The sequence below is a fragment of the Harpia harpyja genome, chromosome 2 (assembly GCF_026419915.1).
Source record: "Harpia harpyja isolate bHarHar1 chromosome 2, bHarHar1 primary haplotype, whole genome shotgun sequence".
NCBI lineage: Eukaryota > Metazoa > Chordata > Aves > Accipitriformes > Accipitridae > Harpia > Harpia harpyja.
In genome coordinates this window covers 6843008-6862201 of record NC_068941.1, presented here as the reverse complement: position 1 = coordinate 6862201, position 19194 = coordinate 6843008, and the positions used below count along the sequence as shown (strand labels likewise).

The window sequence follows — 19194 nt, the reverse complement described above, 5'->3', positions numbered from 1 at the left end:
AAAGCCATGAAGACAATCTAATTTTGATCTTACATAGCTGAAATCCCTAGCTCTTAGGAAATACCTGCGCTGGATACTTCTTGTTGAGAGATGAGAAAGAAAATATGTTTGTTGTATAAATAAATCACATGGAATAATAGTATGGCTGTATGACCTTTTTGCATGGCTATCTTCTGTATCAGTGGAGATTCAAGTGATCTATTATTTAAAACAAAACAAGCCATTTTTTATATGGCAGTGGCAGCTGTATTTTTTTCAGCAGTACGTGTTTCGAGGGGGAAGAATGACTTGGTTAATATTAGGTTTCTATTTCTATTATTGTCATTTTTTCAATGTAAGCTGGAATTTTGTCACAGTATAGAAACTCTATGGATCTGAATGTGTTTGTTTCCTCTACTAAATAATTTACAGCCCTTCACCTATATAGCATACTAATTTGTTTACTGAAATAATTTCCTATTCTGATAAAATTTCAGCTAAGCATAGTTTAAGACTGACTGCTATTCATTGAGACTACATAGTTAAATTTCCTTTAGAGAGGCATATATAAAAGATGTTCAAGTGAACTGTAAAATAGGATATATGGAATGAATAAATGCAATTATATTGGTCCTTGATCTGAAGATAGATCTCCATCCAAGGGCAAGATGGATTTTGCCCTTGCCAAAGGAAAAAAAAACCAAACCCCAAAACAAAACCAAAAAACCAAAACCCATAGAAAACTTGAAAGGGAAGTGAGGAATATGGTTTTCAATAAGTGTTCTATAAGTTTCTGGGATATTTAGGATTGGTCTGGGGCAGTAAGAGTTAACAGTGATGAAAGCATATCTACTGGATTTGGAATTTGTATGAAGAAGAGAAGTTATATTTGGTGATAAAGAAGGAAAAAGAGGATTTAGTGATGGAGTAGTGGGATGGTAATGGAGACAGAACTGATAATTCAGGTTGCAAGTTGGTTGAGCAACTGGTGAGATTACAGAAGAGGAAAGTGGCAAAGATAGTGGAAAAATTGAATTCAGATATGGACATATTCTGTTTGTAATGGTTGCCAGTTAAGGTTGAGATGCTTCTAGAAATGTGAAAGGAGGCAGAAATAGATGGATTTAGGAACTGGCCGTAGAGGGTGAATAGGATCTGCTAGAACATAATGAGCACAGGACAAAAGTGAGTCTAGAAGAATATCAAGTATGAAAAAAGAAAGTGAAGGGTGAAGAACTATGAAGGCAAAGATCACTGAATGGACATGGGTAACTGCAGGAACACAGAAGCTTACGAACAAGAGCCTGAACTCAGTGGTGTTGGAACCAAATTGTGATTGGAATAGCACAAGATTAGCGAATGTCATATCCCTTTTGTCCAGAAGAAAGTTAATGTTGGCCTTGTCTGTAGTGCCAGCAGAAAAGAAATGCTGCAAAATGAGTTGAGGAGTGAGTTAAAGGACATGTATGGGTTGCAGAAGAAAATGGTCCACCCTTGGACAGTATGTTGGAGAAGGAAGGTAGAACAATAATAATGACTTTTGAGGAAAGGAGAAGGAATTGGAGACAGGAAAGATTACAACCTTAATTTGGAGAAAGTGATGAGAGACAGACTGAATGACAAAAGACAGGAGGGTATAAGAAGAATTAGGTAGACTGTAGGAGTTAAAATGCTGGCATCAGAACACGTGAAGGAGGAGAACTCAAGAAAGGCAAACTGGAAAAGGGATGATAGGGTTGGAATGGGAAAGGACCTCTCAGGTCGTATCAGTTTCTGGCAAGATCATAAAAAAAAAAAAAAAAAAAAAAAAAGAGGACTTGAAGGAACAAAGAGAGAGGCAAGAACATGAGCACCAGTGACCATACTGTCAGATTAGGGAGACCCAGGAGTCAGTCATAATACTTGTTTACTAAAGGAAAGGCTAAGAAAAGAGAGGGGGAGCTCAATAAAGGAAGCTGACACCAGTTGTGGGATTTGAGTTGCCCTCCTATTCTGAGGTGAATAAATATGCTTATAGAAGAAGGTGAATGTGCACCACAGCTGTGAGTATCTGTTGAATGCAAGATTCACTTGTTGAGCACAAGCATGCCTTAGTGTTCAACATGTTTGTGTGTGTTTGGTAAACAATTTTAATTTTGCCTTTTTTTTTTTTTTAATGTTTCAGGTTCGTGGGAGTAAAGGTGAGGTTCTTTATATCCTGGATGCAAGCAATCCACGCCATTCTAACTGGCTGCGTTTTGTCCATGAGGCTCCATCACAGGAACAGAAGAACCTGGCAGCCATCCAGGTAGGTTTGGTGGATTCCTACCATTTGCTTCCTGTTATTGATTTACTAATTTATCTCCTCTTTGGTCTTTATGTCTTGCAGTAAAATTGCAAGATCTGAGAAAAGTAGCAAACTGCTTTCCTTTTCCTACCTTTCTTTCTAGAAGTGAACTATTGTGTTTAAATATAATACCATAAATAAGATTGATAGGATGAAAGACCAAAGAGGTCCTTAGAATCTGATATTCTTTGGAAGGTTTATATTAATCACTGTGATGGAATTGTGCTGAATCACTTACATGAACTATTTCTCCTGGCTTAAAGGGAGCAGTTTACATAAAAAAAAAATAATTTCCAGAGTAGTTAACTCACTACTGTAACAACAGTTTAATTTTCTCACTACAGCCTTACTCAGTCAAGTTAAGCTTTTGCCTGAATATAGTTGTTTTCTTGTCAATGTGGAAATTAAAAAGATAACTAGGTAACTATGTACCTGGCTGAATCAGGACTAATGATTTAGAGGCCTAGTTGTGTTTCATGCCAAACTTAGGTATGGGCTTAGGTGTGTGGAAAGCAGAATCTTGCATTTGCTTTATAGTTTAAAATTTAATATAAAAGTGTGACAGGTTTGAAAGCAAGCATGATGCTTAAAATATTCCAGTAGAAAAAAGAGAATTGAAGGATCTAATTATCTGATAGATTGATCAGGCAGTGCTTGAGGATAAGTTAATAGAAAAAGATAATTTTCTTTTTCTAGTCTTGGCCGTGGATCTGAATTTATCCAGCTTATTTTTACATTTTTATATTTGTCATTTGCAGCATTCTGTGGTAATGAGTTCCACTGTTTTAATTACATGTTATGTTGAAACATGCTTTTGTTTTTCTTCTAGAAACTTCTAAATTTCACTTGATTCCCTAGTCCTTGTATAACAGTGAATAGTTACTTTATGTTCATTTTTCTGTGCCATCCTTGGTTTTATAGAACCCTATTATCCTCTCCCTCTTATTTGACAGCTTCTCAAGCTGAAGAGTCTTAGTCTGTTTAATCTCTCATTTTTGGAAACATTTGGTGACTTTGCAGAATGCAACAAAGACAGCGATGTTTTTCTAGTTACAGCTATTTTCCTTTTGGACACTATGAAAGAATTGAACTATGTGCGTATTTTTTTCCCAACAGCTCAGTTTTACAGTAAAATAATTTCCAATCCCACATAAGTAATAATTACATAGCTGTGTTAAATTTTTTGCTTAAAATGTATACTTTCCAAAATGTTGTTCCAGGCTAACTCAAGCTATTTGTTGATGTAATCAAAATTTGCAAAAAGTTAGGAAAAGGAGAATTATTAGCATTTCTTAAGATTATTATTCTGCTTTTTCATCATGAGATGACTTTTTTCCTAGGATTTGCCTGTAGATCCTTGATGAAACAATTTAATAACGTAGTTTATTTTAAGGCCAAATGAAGAAAAATTATTTTTCCTTGCCAAGAAAACAAAGTTCATTTCTGATGAAATCAAACAGGAAAAAAAAAAATATTTTAAAACTACTAAGTAGAAAAAGAATACTAGTAAAGCCCTAGCATGTAGTTCTGTAAAAGATGCATTACTGCTGTTCTCCCCCCTGCCTCTTCCCCTCTATTGGTACTCAGTGGCACTCAACGCTAGTAATTTCAGTTTCTGTGTTGATGACCTGTCCAGCTCCTTAAATCTCCTACTCACCAGTGGGACTGTTAGCTTATTTGGATCTTAAGCAAGGACTGCATTGTGAGATTGCTGCTGCCAGTTCCCCTGCAGACCTGGTATCGGCCTCCCTCTTCCTGTCCCAGTTGTGAGCTTTTCTGTGATTTCCATTCTGGTGCATCTCTTACCATGCCTCTTCTGTATGGCTTTTCTTCCATGATCACAGTAGTTAAATGCTACTATTAGTAGTGTACTGTGCTGGGAAACCTAACTGCCAGCCTTCACTTGATTTGCGCCTCCTACTTTGCAAAGCTCTAGTTTTACTGAATGTCAGTCTGTGACATTGCATCGCGTACTGCTGGCTGAACATGACTGTGGTTTTGCTGCTGATACTGTTTCCTTGGACCTTGTCGCTGTTCCTGTTTTACGTCACTGTGGACAACTTCATCATCTGCTTTTTCTCTGGGCCTGTACTCTAGGTTGTCATCTTTGGTTCAGACCTCTTTAGGTCTTAACATCCAGGCTACAGTTGAATTTTGAGTAACGGATAAGAAAGAGCGTTCACTATTCATCCATTCAGCAAAAACTCTTGTCAGCACTGACTGAATGACTGCTTTGTTATGCTATTCCTGATGTCTATGACAAGTCAGTGGTTAATTTAGTATGACCACTGCCTATGCAATTATTTCTGTATGTTTTCCTTATGTCTTTGTCTCTCAGTTATACCAAATCTATCAAAAGATTTCTTGTCCTGCTTATAGTACCAAATATGAAAGGTCCTCATCCATGAGGAGTCCTAGGCATTAGTCAGTGATTAGCATGTCATCAGCACGTAGGCAGTGTGGTAGCAAATGACAGTCAATGTTAGCAAATGCAAAGTAATGTTCACAAGAGGGAGCAGTGTGAACAATTAATGTTCATTATTATAATTTAAATAAAACAGTAAAATGACCTGAACTTCTGAATAGAACTTTTAATGGAATATCCAGTGCGTATCAGTGGGGTTTTTGATAATGAAAATAATTATTTAAATAAAGAAATGGAAAGAAACTGTTAGGCTGTATTGTATAATGTTATACCTTGCTTAGAGTGTGCTTAGAGCTTTTTGCATGCCTTTTTAAAGGATCATACTGGAGTTAAAGGATTTTTTAAAGGTTTAAAAAGGTTTAAAAAGAAAAAAAGAGTAGCAAGAATGTTAGTCCTATAAAAGGTTCCACAGAAAAACATTTGGAAAAATTGCAGGGAAAAATAGAATAGACACTATCAGCATGTACAAAATTATGAAAAGTATAGGGAAGGCAAACTTATGAAAACAAAAATTTACTAAATGATCTCATAGGTTTTTTGAGTACCATCAATAATCAGCTGCCAAAGTAACTTGTGTATTCTATGTGAGTGACCTTGAAGCTGTGTAGATATGTATATACGTAGAAGTATTTAATAGCATATAACATGAGTAGGTACTACTTGTGTTGAAAAAAGCTGAATATGCACATATTTGCAGGGCTTGATCTCACTTTAGTAGACGGACATGCAAATCCCAAAGCTCTGCTATTCCTTTAAGAAAAAAAAAAACAAACCCCAACCAACACAGCCCACAAATCCTTCAGTGTTTTAATTCCACAATCTTTGCCTTTAATGATAAGCAGATTTAAGGCCGCTTGGTGCAGTAGCACTTTGTTTTATGGAGTCAGTGGGCAAAACATTGGTGGAATGTTTCCACTAGTGTTTCCCTTTAATTTGAATTGAGAGTTGCCTGCTTCCCACCAAGATGATAAAACGATATTTTACAAAGAGGAAGAAGTTATGAATTACATCAGTAAAGTTGTTCTAGCTTCATTATCATTACTCAAGTTAACGTGGTTGTGGGAAAAAAAAACAGTTGCATTGCTGAACAAGTACCTAAAATAATTAAAAAAAAAAAAAAAAAATTCATGATACAGATTATGAAATCAAACAAAAAAAATTCCTAATCTTAAACCAACTGAATGATTACATATTATATAAAGTAGAATACGTCTGCATAGTTATAGAAAGGGCTGATTTGCTAAGAGGAGAAAATAGAATAGAGATGGTTAGAGACTTTGTGTTCTAACTAGCACATTATAATTACCCTTGTGAAATGTAAATTTTCTCCAGACATATGTATGTTATGAAGATTTTTGTGGGGTTGGCTGAATTTTTAAACAAGTATTTGATTTTTCTCTCAGTTCTGCTGCTTACTCTTTAAAGTGAATGTTTCCAGTGAATCTCACAAGCTAAAATTGATTCACTGAGAATATTTGACCAAGATAAATGATACTAGCCTATAAAATGTGAAAATAAAGTAAACCACAGTGGTAGAACACTTACTTGTCCTAAGTCTGTTATATGAACGCTTAAGAACTTAACACTGTGTGCTTCACAGCTGCCCGGCTGCAATTTTCTAGGAGACTTTGTATGAACTAACAAAAATGTGAATGGAAAATAATGATTTCCTTGTTTATACCCACTAATGCTAATTTCTACTAATTATCTTTCCCACTAGTTTTCTTTCTAGTCTCCAAATACTCCAACAGGAGCTTTTTGGTCCACTCTGAGAACATTTCCAATCCTGATGGCATCATTTGAGTAGCAATAAATGTTATAATCTTATATCTGAAATAAAGTGATTGATAATCAGTTTACTGTTTGCTACCTGGTGCTCAGTATTCAGTTTAAAAGAAGATGAAGTGAATACATATGTCCCTGGATATGAATAAAGTAAACCACATCCTGGGTTGACTGCAGCATATGATTAGTTCATCATAGCTTAATTGTACCCCATGATCATGTTTAGACTGTGCAAAATGCTTCCTGTGGTGAAAAAGCAACTTAGAGGGCATGGGATTTTTTTTTTTTTTTAAGATTGGTGGTGGGTTTTTTGTTTGATTTTTTTTTTTTTTGTGGTTGTTGTTGGGGTTTTTTTTGTTTGGTTTTTTTTGTGTTTTGTGTGGGGTTTTTTTGTTTGTTTTTTTATTTCTCCCTTAATGCTATGTATTTTGTAAATCCCTGGTTCTGCTGGGAGCTCTTGGTAGTGTTGTGGGGGGTGTTTTGGGCACCGAGTTCTGCCTCTGCTCCCCAGGGGAGCTGTGGTGTTTGGGCCATCTTTGACTGGGAAGGCACAGAAAGTGTGTTTAACAGCTGTGCGGTAATACCACTGTGTGGCTGCTAGAGAAGGATGGAAAGGTTGGAGGGTACCTGTGTATGTACCAATTGCTTTTCTGAGTGTTTTGCACAGCTGAATTGCTGGAGGCTTCTCCAACTTATTTCAAGTAGTAATGAAATGAGTTAATCCTCTACTATATTTAAAGTAGCTTTAGAATTACAACTTTTGCATTAACAGAAACTGTATGAATTGTAATCTCTCTTGCCCTGGGCTATTCCTAGCTATTTAGTTATGAGTTCTGATATGTAGCAAAAATGCATTGTAATTATCATAATCAAAAGGAAATGACCCCTATCAAAAATACCAGTTTGCGGTTTTTTCCAGCTTTTAGACGGTAGAGTATTACATTTTCAATATTCCTTCATCCAGAATGGTTCCTCTGTTTGTCAGCTGTAATTTTATTAAACACTCTCTGCTGGAGATTACTATGCAAAAGAGATCATGTTGTTAACATTGGAACTGTTTTATAAACAGAATTGCAGCCAGCTAGAGCTTTAAATTCAAGTATTTTTTCATTAGCAAGCAGTCGCTGAGATGGTCTGCTGTAGCTTAGAAAACAGTGAGTTAGAATAATGAATAGCAAAAACTAATGTGAAGGAGGATATTTACTGTGAGGTGGTAGAGTGGTTTAAAGTCATATTTCACAAATGTGTGTTTGTTAGCGTGGCATAATTCAGTGATGTCCTGGTTAATCTTGAGGTAAAAAAACCCTGTGCAGCAACAGTAAATGTCTTCAGAGGAAGGTTAGTATGTGAGAGAGAGCTCTATAAGAAGTATAGTAAAACTGGACTATCTAAAAAGCAAGAGTGAGAGGAGAAGACACAAGGAAAGCAAGCACAAACTGTGTTAGGCTGCCTAATAAATTTACATATTTACAGGACAGTTTTCAGGACTGCCTGAAACTTACTGGTAGCTTGAGTGCTACAAAGGAGAGATTAATTTGTTATGCAATGTAAGAAGGAACATGAACATAGTTGTTGGCTTCCTGCATGCTCAGAGGGGAGAACTAGAAATCTGCTCGATTCTTGCATTTTTTGTAGGAAAAAGGAGAATTTTTTAAATTCCAGGGTCATATGCATTTAGCTGTTGTTGAATACATACTACTGCTGTTCAGGTATTCTGTTATTGAAGAATTCAAAATGAGCAGTTTCTGAAGAGTGAAATAAGTGGTTTTTTTCCATGAGATTCCTTAAACTATACCTGTTATGGTTTTAATTTTTGCAATAGGAACCTCAGTAATACCGAGCAACTATGAGTACGAAAATCATTTAGAACCTTTTCAGCACTGAGGTTACAGAATCTTTTATTTTAATTTAAATGTAACTCATTTCTGATTTTAGGCTCTCTTAATACTAAGTTGGTGCATAGAGTGGTGATATTAAGGTTGAAAAAGATCTACCATTTTTATCTCTCCATGGATTTCTAAGGGCCTCTGTTCCCAAGTTTTGCTATCACTAAGTGCTTTTTCTTGCTGAGATACTGTGTTATGAGGTAAAAATTTGGAATATGACATTTGTTATTAGCACTACAATTTTTTCTTAAATGCCTGGGAAGGAAAAAATAAGTGTTTTAGCATTATATGATAAATAGTGACTTTTCAGGTAAATGTTGTTGTCATCTAATTGTATTATTTTTAGATGGGGAGCAGGGTGGGAGAGAAGCACGTAAAGGGAGGAAGGAAATACCTACAGGAATCAAATTCTTGTTACTTCAGAGCATTGAACTGCAGGTGTATCTGGGAATGTAGGCAATTGTAAGAAAGACAGCAGTAAGGAAGATGAACATGCTTGAGTATGTGCAGGAAGATGTGTGTGCTCATGTCATCTGCCAAGTCAAAAGGGTCTTTACTTTTTTTCCAAAGAAGCCAGGGCCTTTAAGAGGCTGAGTTATTGGTCATCCAAAGCATCGTGGTGATTAGATCCTCCTCATGCTTGCTAATTACTCTAGCCCTGCTACTTCCCTTTGTAGCTTCAAATATTCCTGTTCACTGTGGGGGGTAATCTCATTACATTTGATATCAATGGAAGTCTTTTCATTGCATTTGGAAGGGTTTAAATCTAAGTTGCTCAGTCAAAAACATGCTAAAGAGCTCCTGGAGGTGTTGAGCAGCATCACGTGTGTGGACTTTGCAAGTTAACAGGGAGTGCTTGGCATCACTTACAGTGTATGGTGCCACACAGAATGGTTCATTGCTGTTGAAAGCTTGTTCAGTTGCTGAGTTCAGTGGTTACTTGTGGCAGTGGAAGTCACATGTGAACTTCTGTATGTTTTACGTGGTTTTAAGTTTTACTAAGCCAACATTTCATAAAACAGTGAAATGCCACTTTAGTTAAAGTTAGATTTGGAGTGGAACACTAATCTGAACATCTGTAAACTTTGGGGAAAATTGGGACTTAGATCCAAAGTGGAAGCTAATGCCTATGGCTTTGGCTTCCTCTTCTTTTTGAGTTGAAAAAGGGAAAGAAATTAAAAATTGAACTTTCTCAAAAAGTGTAAAAAAAATCAGGGTCACTCCTGTGATGCTTTGGAAATAAACAATGGAATGAGAATTGGTATTACTGCTAGAATGGTTAACATCTTTTTCAACAAATTCATGCTGAAAGGAGTATTGTTTAACTAGATTTATACAAGGATGTCATGGAATAGTTGAAGAGAGCATATATCAAAAGAGAAATGTTCTGGATGATGGGGCAGGGTGTATCCTCAGCAAGTTTCGTGATAACACAAAACTGGGAGGAGTGGCTGACAAATCTGGCTGTGCTGCCATCCAGAGGGACCTCAACAAGAAATGGGGAGAAATGGTCTGACAGGAACCTCATGCAGCTCATCAAAGGGAAGTGCAAAGTCCTGCACCTGGGGAGGAGTTACCCCATGCACCCTTACATGCTATGGCCCAAGCAGCTGGAAAGCAGCTTTGCAGAAAGGTATCTGGGGTTTTTGGTGCCCAGTGCCAGTACAAGAGGCAATGGACACAAACTGAAACTCAGGAGTTTCCCTCTAAACATCAAGAAATACTGGGTTTTTTTTACTGTGGGGGTGACTGAGAATAGGCACACATTCCCCATTGAGGCTGCAGAGTCTCCCTCCTTAGAAATATTCAAAAGCCATTTGGACATGGTCTTGGGCAGTCTGCTCTAGGTGACCCTGCTTGAGCAGGGGGCTTGGATGAGACAACCTCCAGAGGTGCCTTCATTCTGTGATTCTGAGAGAAGGTATAACTAAAGTTGGGAAACGTGTAGATTTCCTCTGTAAAAAGAAGGATGTAAACACATTGCTCAAATCTAAGCAAGAGTTATTTGTTTTTGTAATTGATGGTTTGTATTTTCCACAGAGCCTCTAAAGGAGACTTCCAAGAGTAAGATGCAGTGTCCCAGTTCAGGATCCTATAGGTTCATTAATATCTGCCAGTATTGGAAGGGGTGCCATACTGGGCATGTACAGAGCACATGCCATTAAAATGCTGCTGACATCAACCTTCCTGGGGCAGGGGAAAAATGCCAAAGTGTTATACTTTTCACAACAAAAGCTTTCCGTGAAGAGAATAATCAAAAGTTTCAGTGGTTCTCTATAGAGCCACCAGAATTGTGGTGTTGCTGGAATTAGTTTTTTGAACTCCTACTTTAGTTTTTTCTTGTCCCCACAGAGAAACAAGAATATTTTATTTTTAAGCTGGAGGATTGGAAAGTGTGTACTGAATTGAAATGTACAGTGAAGGGTGGGAGGAGTACCTTTGGGCAGGGGAAAAAAATTAATTCTTCTAGCTCTTATTTGTATTGCTATTGTACACATCATTCAAATTCCTGAGGAGTTTAACTGCAAGATTTGTGTGTGTAGTATCATTACTGCAGTAAACCACATTCTTCTGCAGATGGGAAACTAAAAGCAATGGCTTCTAATTTAGTGCAAGATAACTGCAACCAAAGAATAAAGAAGAAAAAAAGTCTGTCATAATACAGAATATTCAGCTGGAAAAATATTCGAACCTTCACCAGGAGCTATCACTAAAAACTGCAGTATGGCGTAAGAACACAAGAGAAATGTAGGAATTGCTGTACTAGTTTAACCTCGTGCTCTGTTTAATCTCGCGTTCACATCTCAAAGGCTGTCCTACCATAACACAAAAGGTTGTCTACCTTACCATGCAGTGCAGCACAATAGGAATAGATCAACAGATAGAGTCAAGGCTTCTGTATCTCCTTTGTGTGTGGTTCAGGTGCTATACTTCAGATTAGATATAGTCTGAGTTCCTGGGCAGAACATCTCCATTACACGTGTGTTAAAGGTGTTTTGTTTTGGGTTTTTTTGAGGAGAGGTCTCTCTGGGATCCATCTGCTTCCTGGCTGATGAGAGCCACAAACATGCTGCGTGCCCAGGAGCAGACTGAGTGGGACAGAGATATGTGCCTTAAACAGTCAAGCATTTTCCTATTTATGAACTAGTGTGAAAACAAGAAAAGCTTCCCTCAGTCTCTTTGTGCCATCCATTTCCCCTTCCTTCCTTGAGAGGGGCAAGGGTCTCTTGGTCCCCAGCAGCACCTCTGGAAGGCTGTCTTGCTTCACCCACTCTCCCTCAGGGGCACCTGATCTGCTCTCCCTCTTGGGAAGGCATCGTTATTCTGATCATGTCTTTCCTGGCACTGCATGCTGTTTTTGACCTTTCCTCAGGCTTGTGGCTTTGTCTTCTCCTGCCACAACCCCCAAGAAATCACCTCCACATGTTTCCTGGATTAGGGTTTCTGCCCTCACAGACATTGCCAAGATTGGTTTTACTCTGGCAAACATGACACCCTGGAGCTGCAGGCAAAGATAGGAAAGGGAATGTGCTTGTTTGGAGGGGTAGTAAAGGAGAACTGGCAGAACAGGTAGGCTGAAGAGCTGGCTTGCTGTCAGGAAATTGGGTGTAGAGGGAAGCCAGGTAGCACTTTTAAGAGGAGTGTTGTGGGCACAGGGGGAAACTTGGTAAGGATTAGGAAGGCTGGGTTGGAGCCAGCTGATCAAGCTCTGGAGGATGGAGAATCCCTACTTTCCCTTAGGTAACACAAGACTATCTGCTTTCTGCTCCTCCTGTGTTTTCAGTTTTCAGGAGTGATGACATACCTATCTTACACTTTTGGATGAAAGCATGATGGGCTGTCAATGCTTCTTGGCCCACGTTCCTTCTCAGCCTCCTCTCTTACAAAGTGCACATGAAGGTGTGTAACTGTATGGAAAAGCCAAGAATCTGAATGGAAGAGGTGCCTGTAGTGGGGCAAAAATGGGATAGCAAGAGCTGTTGGAACAAGAAGACTGTATTTGCTGGGCAGGTCAGTGTGGCTTATAGCTTAAAAGATGACAGTCAAGGCAGGGGGATAAGAGAAGCAAAGTGGAATAATAAACTAGGAATAGTGTGAAAGGAGATAGTGATGCCACCATGACCAGCACTTGGAGTTTTCTCTCAAGGACCGTTGTGGCCCATTGCAAAGGAATGTTTTTAGCAAAACAAGAAGCATGGCCTAAGCAAATGGCAGGTGGAACAACTGCAGGTGTGTTCTTAGTAAGAAATCTTTCAAATAATTTTAATAATCCTCCCATTTCTATGTTCACTGTGTCTGTGTCTGCGTGCATGTAGATAAATGTGCTTCATGCAGGTGCTGCTGCTGGAGGGAGAGATTTAAATTCCTTTGTGGTTTCTGGAGAACTTCTACTGGTTTCACTGAAAATGCTGCCTTGAGGAGCTACTACAGTGTGGGTATATCTGGATTAATTACTGCTCCGAATACCTGAATATTAGCATGTTTGGCTGGAAAAGCCAAACAAATTAGCCTTGGAGGAGAAATGAGTTTGAGCTGTGTTTTAGTTTGGGCTGGCACCAAAGCTGATTTCTTTTCAATGCAAATGCAACCAAGGGCACTCAAGCATTGAGAGTCCTTAGTACTTCTTCCATTAATCTTTTTACTAACCAAAAGTACGCAAATGGGAAAGAACCGTGATGTTTTTAGACACAGAGCTATAAAATAAGCCCCAGATGCACATAAGGGAAGTGCAGAGATGGTGAGGATGTAACAGTATTTGTAAGAGCTTGGTTGTTGGGATTCATGCACTTGGTCTAGGTTAACCCGAATAATTAGTTCTGGTTACTGTTCTTCCAGATTTACTGTGTGGTGTAAGATGCGTCATGTATGATCTAATTGAAAGGTGTGCTATTTGGTTCTTTAATGAGTAAGTTTGGGACTTGATTTTTGCCTGGGATACATGGCTCGTTCCTTTTTTTTTTTCTTTTTTTTTTTTAATTTAAAATTTTTTTTTCGGCAAGTCGGTAATAGGTAAGTGCTTCCATTTATAAGGTTGTCTTGCTTTTAGAATAAGGTTGTCCAAAACAGTGATGTATTAGAGGTTTACCCCAGTGGTTTTATCCTGTCTAAGTAGAGACTGAGTATAGAAAGACCATTTACTTTTCCTCATGTCAGGAGTTTCAGTACATGATTTGAGTTTAGACTGTAGTAAATTAAAGGTCTTTGCAAATTTACAGAAGCATATGAAAACCAGCAACTTCCAGATGTATGCAAAAGTAAGGGTGGCATGCTGACAGATATCTGGACTGCAGAATATGTCTTGAAACAAATGCGTAATTTGTTTTGTTTTCAAATGCTGCTGTTGAGATAAGGACAGAAGTGGTGTGTCCTTGAAAGCAGCAGCTGTATCAAGTCTATTGAGTTAAATAGGTTTCACTCTTGTGTGACAATATCTTGTGTAATATATAACAGACCTTCTAAAACTTGAGGAATACTACATCTCTGTTGATAGTTTAAATTAATCTTAGTATATTACAAAAATTAAAAATCATTATCTTGTCCTTGTGCTAGGAAGCTTGTTACAAAATACATGGCTAGATGTAGTGTAAAGAAGCTTCAGTTAACTTTTCTGGATGTTAATCAGATAAGCTTTAAGATTTATGATAGCACTTGGAAGTCTTCACTGCATAAAAATGAGTCTCCTTTGCCGGTTTGGGTAGTATGTAAAGCAGTTGGTTCACATATGGCAAAAAAAAAAAGTGGCTCTGTATATCAGTTTAGGAGACGGGTGGTTTTGCTATAAATCCCCCCCTCACCCTGCCCGCTCCTCTTGCCCCAGTGCCAGCCTTGGTAACTTTAATTAAATATTGTCAAAGACCAAAGTTGTTAGCTTATTTATCTATTCAGAAGCTTGTTCATTCATTGTGGAGAAGGTTTTGGAGCTTATTGTTATGTAGTTTGTCCTCTCATGCAGAATCTGGGCTGGATCTTTGGCCTTCTGTGGATCTGTGTATCTACACTGATTTAAACCAGCAGAAGGTTTTGATGTAGTGGTTTAAAGTGCCTTTTACAGATGTGCCTGCTAACTTGATAGCGAAGGTAACTGGCCAGGGTTGAAAGCCTCTTCATGAAGAAGGCTGGGAATCTTGAGAGAGAGAAAATAACATTATGTAAACATGCTACTGAAAGCTGGGTTATAATTCATGCAGCAAACGGGACAGAGCTAAAGCTGTATTGGTTATTTAAATTTTGTTATTTTTCTAATACTCAAATGTTTCATTTTCAAACTCTGAAGTTCTTGTCAGGCAGGGTGTGGCAGGAGAGGAGGACTTCAACACCACCTTCACCTTGGTCTAGGCTACAGTGCATATTGGAAAAGCCTCACAGGTGAGGCAGGGGAATATTTCCAGAATGCAAGGGCACTTTATCCATGCAGCCACACTGGGAAAAAAGTCTTAGAAAGGCTGTTCTAGCATTGTGCTCCCTGAGGAATGGAGCCAGCCCTTCCATAATTGAAAGCCAATATTAGTTCAGGGTCCCATACTTGTCTCTAGATTTTACTTTTTCTGACAATTATTCATTGCTTCTGCTTACTCTTTGCAACAGGAAGGGGAAAATATTTTCTATCTGGCTGTGGAAGATATTGAAACAGACACAGAACTTCTGATTGGGTACTTGGACAGTGACATGGAAGAGGAGGAGGAGGAGGAGGAAGAAGTAGCTGTTATCCAAGAAGATGAAGACAGTGGCAACAATAAAGAAGTGCAACCAGCTGGTGAAAAAATTGCAGGTGAGCAATATGTAAAAAATAGGATAACTTGAGAGCTTAAAAGTAGTAACAAAGAAGAAAGAGAACACTAACTGTATAGGATTGGGGAACTGGAAGGCTCCCCAGGTTTAGTCTGAGCTCCTGTATGAGTTTTATCTCTTTATTTTGGTTTGAGTTGATGTTCTTTTCTTTGCCTAATAAGAAGCAGCCAGTCCTGTCAATTAGTGAGTGAATGAGTGAGCCTAGATTTCATGATGAGTTACCATTAATTTTTGAACTAAAAATGGAGTTCATTTCACCTGGCATATAGTCTTATGAAAGCTAAGTTTTTGCTCTAAGAGGGGTAGTTCCCCTCTTACTTAGATGGGAGAGAAATAAGCCTTTTCATAAAGCTGTTCACCTGATCCTAAGGTAAGATGTCTAAGAAAAGGTAGGTGACCTGAGCTGTCTGGTGAATTCTCAGCATCTTTATCAGAGTAGAGACAACCTGGATGACTAATTTAGGCTAACAGCCTAAGTCATACCCAACTTAATACTTTGCATCCATTTTCAATAGTGCTGATGGTAACCCACTCAAGATAGGCTATCTATAATCTATTCAGAGACAATGTCTTTTGTGAATTTTGTGATGCCACATTGCATAATCTGCTTCTGGCAGAGGGTTTCTCTTAAAAAGTAACTAAAATATTCCCTGAAAACTATTCCTTTACTGTTTTTGCCTCCAATCATGCAGATCCCCTCACCTGTAAAGAGGACCATGCATGCCCAAACTGTGAATCCAGTTTTGCCAGCCAGGAGATTCTAGCTGAACATCTTCAGACTTTGCATCAAAAACCCAGTGAGGAAAAGGAATTTAAGTGCCGAAACTGTGGAAAGAAATTCCCTGTTAAACAAGCTCTACAAAGACAGTGAGTAGAAAGAAGAGTGTTTTTTCAGGGATCATTTAAATCAGTTTCATTCAACCATTTATTTCTCTTGGCTTAATCACAATTTAAGGTTTAATTTTTATCCTTATGTATTTGTACCCTTGCCCTTTACGTTAGTCTTTTAATACGTTAATTTCTTGTATTTGTGGGAGACTTCAATTTGAATTGCAAAAATATTGCTAATTTTTTATGTTTTAGTCATACACTGTAGACCAGATCAGAGCTGCTGTTTGGTGCAAAAATGTTGGTCTCCATCAGTGGACTATTTAGTAGTTTAGGAGATGTAGTTTTTAAGCTGTGGATGTCATTACAGAACGAAAGTAAGATTTAGAAGAAAGTAAATGGTGATCTAGAAGAACAAAAAAAAGGAAAAATGATGCTTTACGTTTGATTAATTAAATATTTGGATGATGGAAAAAAACCCAGATAGAAACATGAAAGATGTGAGATTTAAGAGCACATCTTTACTGTCCTTGATAGTGTAAATATGCAGTTTTGTCACTAAAGTCGTATACCTTGCAATTATACTTTTGTACAAAAACATAACTGTTTTTGTCTTTTGTTGTTTATGTATTTTCTGCTTGCAGTTAAAGTTATCTTAATTTTTATTATACATTTAATTACAGATAGTACATTAGATGCTTAAGTGGTTATAGATAGTACATTTAATCTAACTGTCTTGTATTGGAAAGAAACAGGCTTATGTTGTATGAAATGCACTTAAGGCTACTCTTGTAATAAATTGATCTTTCTTACATCTGAATAATGTGAACATTCCTAGAACTGGCAGCTCTGTACAGGCTCTGTGTTCTTTCATGGAAATAAAATTACATAGCAGAGGAGTATTTAGTGGAGGCAATTGAATACCTTCTCTTGAACTTAGACTTGTTCCTTCTCGTCTATAGTGGAAGTTGGATTTGTGCTGTATAGCTAGTTAAGTAAATTTTTACATCATGCAAAGTAAAATTAATCTGTGTGAGGATACAGCAGTATGATCCTGACTCTTGCTGTTTATGTATTTGATTAATCCCACTAAATTCCAGGATACTTCACATATGAAATAGATTACTTGCCTACTTAAATATTTGTAGAGCTGTGTATATGCTTTTAGCTACTGCAAGCCTGTGTAAACTGTAGAATGTTCCCCTTATTTTGTTGTTTTTTTTTTTTTTATTATTTTATTTTTCTTTAGTGTACTTCAGTGCACAGAGAATATCAGCCCAGGAGACTCTTCAAGAAGTTTTCAGTGCTCTGTTTGCAATACTTCCTTCAGCTCAGAATCGAGGTTTTGTGTCTGAGTTACTGGACTGCTGTCATATCATTGCTGGCCTCCCTTTGCATGTTAGCTTTCAAGCTTGTTAGTTTATGTGAATCCTAACAGTGAAAGAAGTCAAATGCTTTCATTCCTATTTGCTGTAAGTAATGCATGAGGTGGCCTTGGAACTCTGCAGAGCAGCATGCGTTAAGCTCAGAGTACTTGCTGTGTGTCTGGTTTCTGTAGATACTGCTTTATGTGTTGGTTTTTGGTTTTTTTTTTTACTGGTTATCCCATATAGTTATGAGCAGCACAAGGAGGCATGCAGAGGGGATGCCAGATTCATATGCAAGGCAGATAGCTGCGGGAAGAGGTTCAAGAGTAAGGATGCCCTGAAAAAACATAAAGAAAATGTTCACAGTGGTAAGAAAGAGTTTAATGTTTCTTTGGAAAAAAACTGCTGTAACATGTTCATGGCTTTAAATTTGCAACTCAGAGTAAACATTGCCTTTGGTTTCTTTTTTAATAGATTCATTTATATCAAAAAGAAAATTGAGAGGTAACTAATTGCAAGAGTAACTATTCCTCCTCCCCCGGGGAGAAATTACTGTATACCAGATGAATCATTAGTCTACTGCAGAAAATGTAATAGGAATCTGGGGAAGTTTAAACTAGGCAAATAATAGATAAAGCAAAACATTTCAGTAGTGAGGAAAATCAACCATTGGTGCAAACTGCTACAGGAAGTGGTGAGTTCTTGATGTTTTGGTATTTTCAGGACACAACGGGATGTCTTTCTGGAAGACATGCTTCACAAATGATTAGGCTTGATGAGGGTATTGCATAAAATTCTATAGCCTCTGTTGTGCAGGAAGCCAGACCAGACAATCCACTAGTCCCGTTAGGCCCTAACGTTTTTATATCTGTGCACTGTGAATCAATAGTTTTCAATCAAACTTCACTCTGTTTTCGTGAAAGGGCAAAATACTGCTCTCAGGTCCACAATGCAGATCTCAGTTCTGGCATTCTGCTCTCTCTGCATGTCCCCTCTCAATGTCAATGGAAGATCAGTATGTGTGGGGACAGCAGAATACCAAAGTGCAAAGAATAGAGTCTTTAGTTGATGATGACAGCACTGAGATGCTTTGTAAGATTTTCATTACATGAAACCTCTTTCTTCTGCCAAACTCTTGCAGCATACAGAAACCCTTCCGTAACCGTTCTTATAAAAGATTATCTCCTTTTTTTGAGTATTAGCAAGAATTTTTTTTCATCCATGAGCATTGTTATGCTTTGGTCAGTTGTGTAGTGGTATACAAATTCAACAATTCTCTTGAATGATCACTTTAGATATGACTGAGAACAGATGCCTGGAAGATATTTTTGCTCTGCCTGCACAATGAGCAGAGCCTTTATTTTACCACTTGGGAGTCATAGAAATCACAACTGGTGTCAGTCCAGGAATGAAAATAACCTACTACTGTTGAGGGACACTTCCAGAATTCCTTCCTGCCTGGTGTTACCTGGAAGCAAGGGAAAGTAGAAAGAATTATGTGTGTTGCTCATTATGCAAAGCTATGAACAGATACTCGCTATCACCTTTCTGTCCTCTGAGCAGGTGTCATTAATATTCTTGTAAGTTGAAGTACTAAGTGTATTCCTGCATTTATGTGTATATCAGTATATATAAATACACGTTTTATAACAGCAAATGCATATGTGAGATTAAGTACTTCTTTATGCTACAAATTTAAGTATTGAACCAATCGATTGGCAGGGTACATTGTATTAAAAAGAATCAATATAATATGAATTCTTTAGGACAGCAAGAGCAGGAAGGATATAGGATGCTAAGAGTCTGAAA

General features: G+C 37.8%; 1 protein-coding gene across 3 annotated transcripts in view; it reads left to right on the top strand.

Moving 5' to 3' along the window:
- Positions 1-19194, top strand: part of PRDM5 (PR/SET domain 5) — an 89497-nt gene that overhangs the window by 14433 nt on the left and 55870 nt on the right. For all 3 annotated transcript variants that reach the window (XM_052814416.1, XM_052814425.1, XM_052814409.1), the window contains exons 3-7: positions 2144-2266; positions 14987-15170; positions 15883-16057; positions 17268-17360; positions 17632-17753. In XM_052814416.1, the coding sequence (XP_052670376.1) occupies positions 2144-2266; positions 14987-15170; positions 15883-16057; positions 17268-17360; positions 17632-17753 (697 nt within the window). The remainder of the gene's footprint in view (positions 1-2143; positions 2267-14986; positions 15171-15882; positions 16058-17267; positions 17361-17631; positions 17754-19194) is intronic.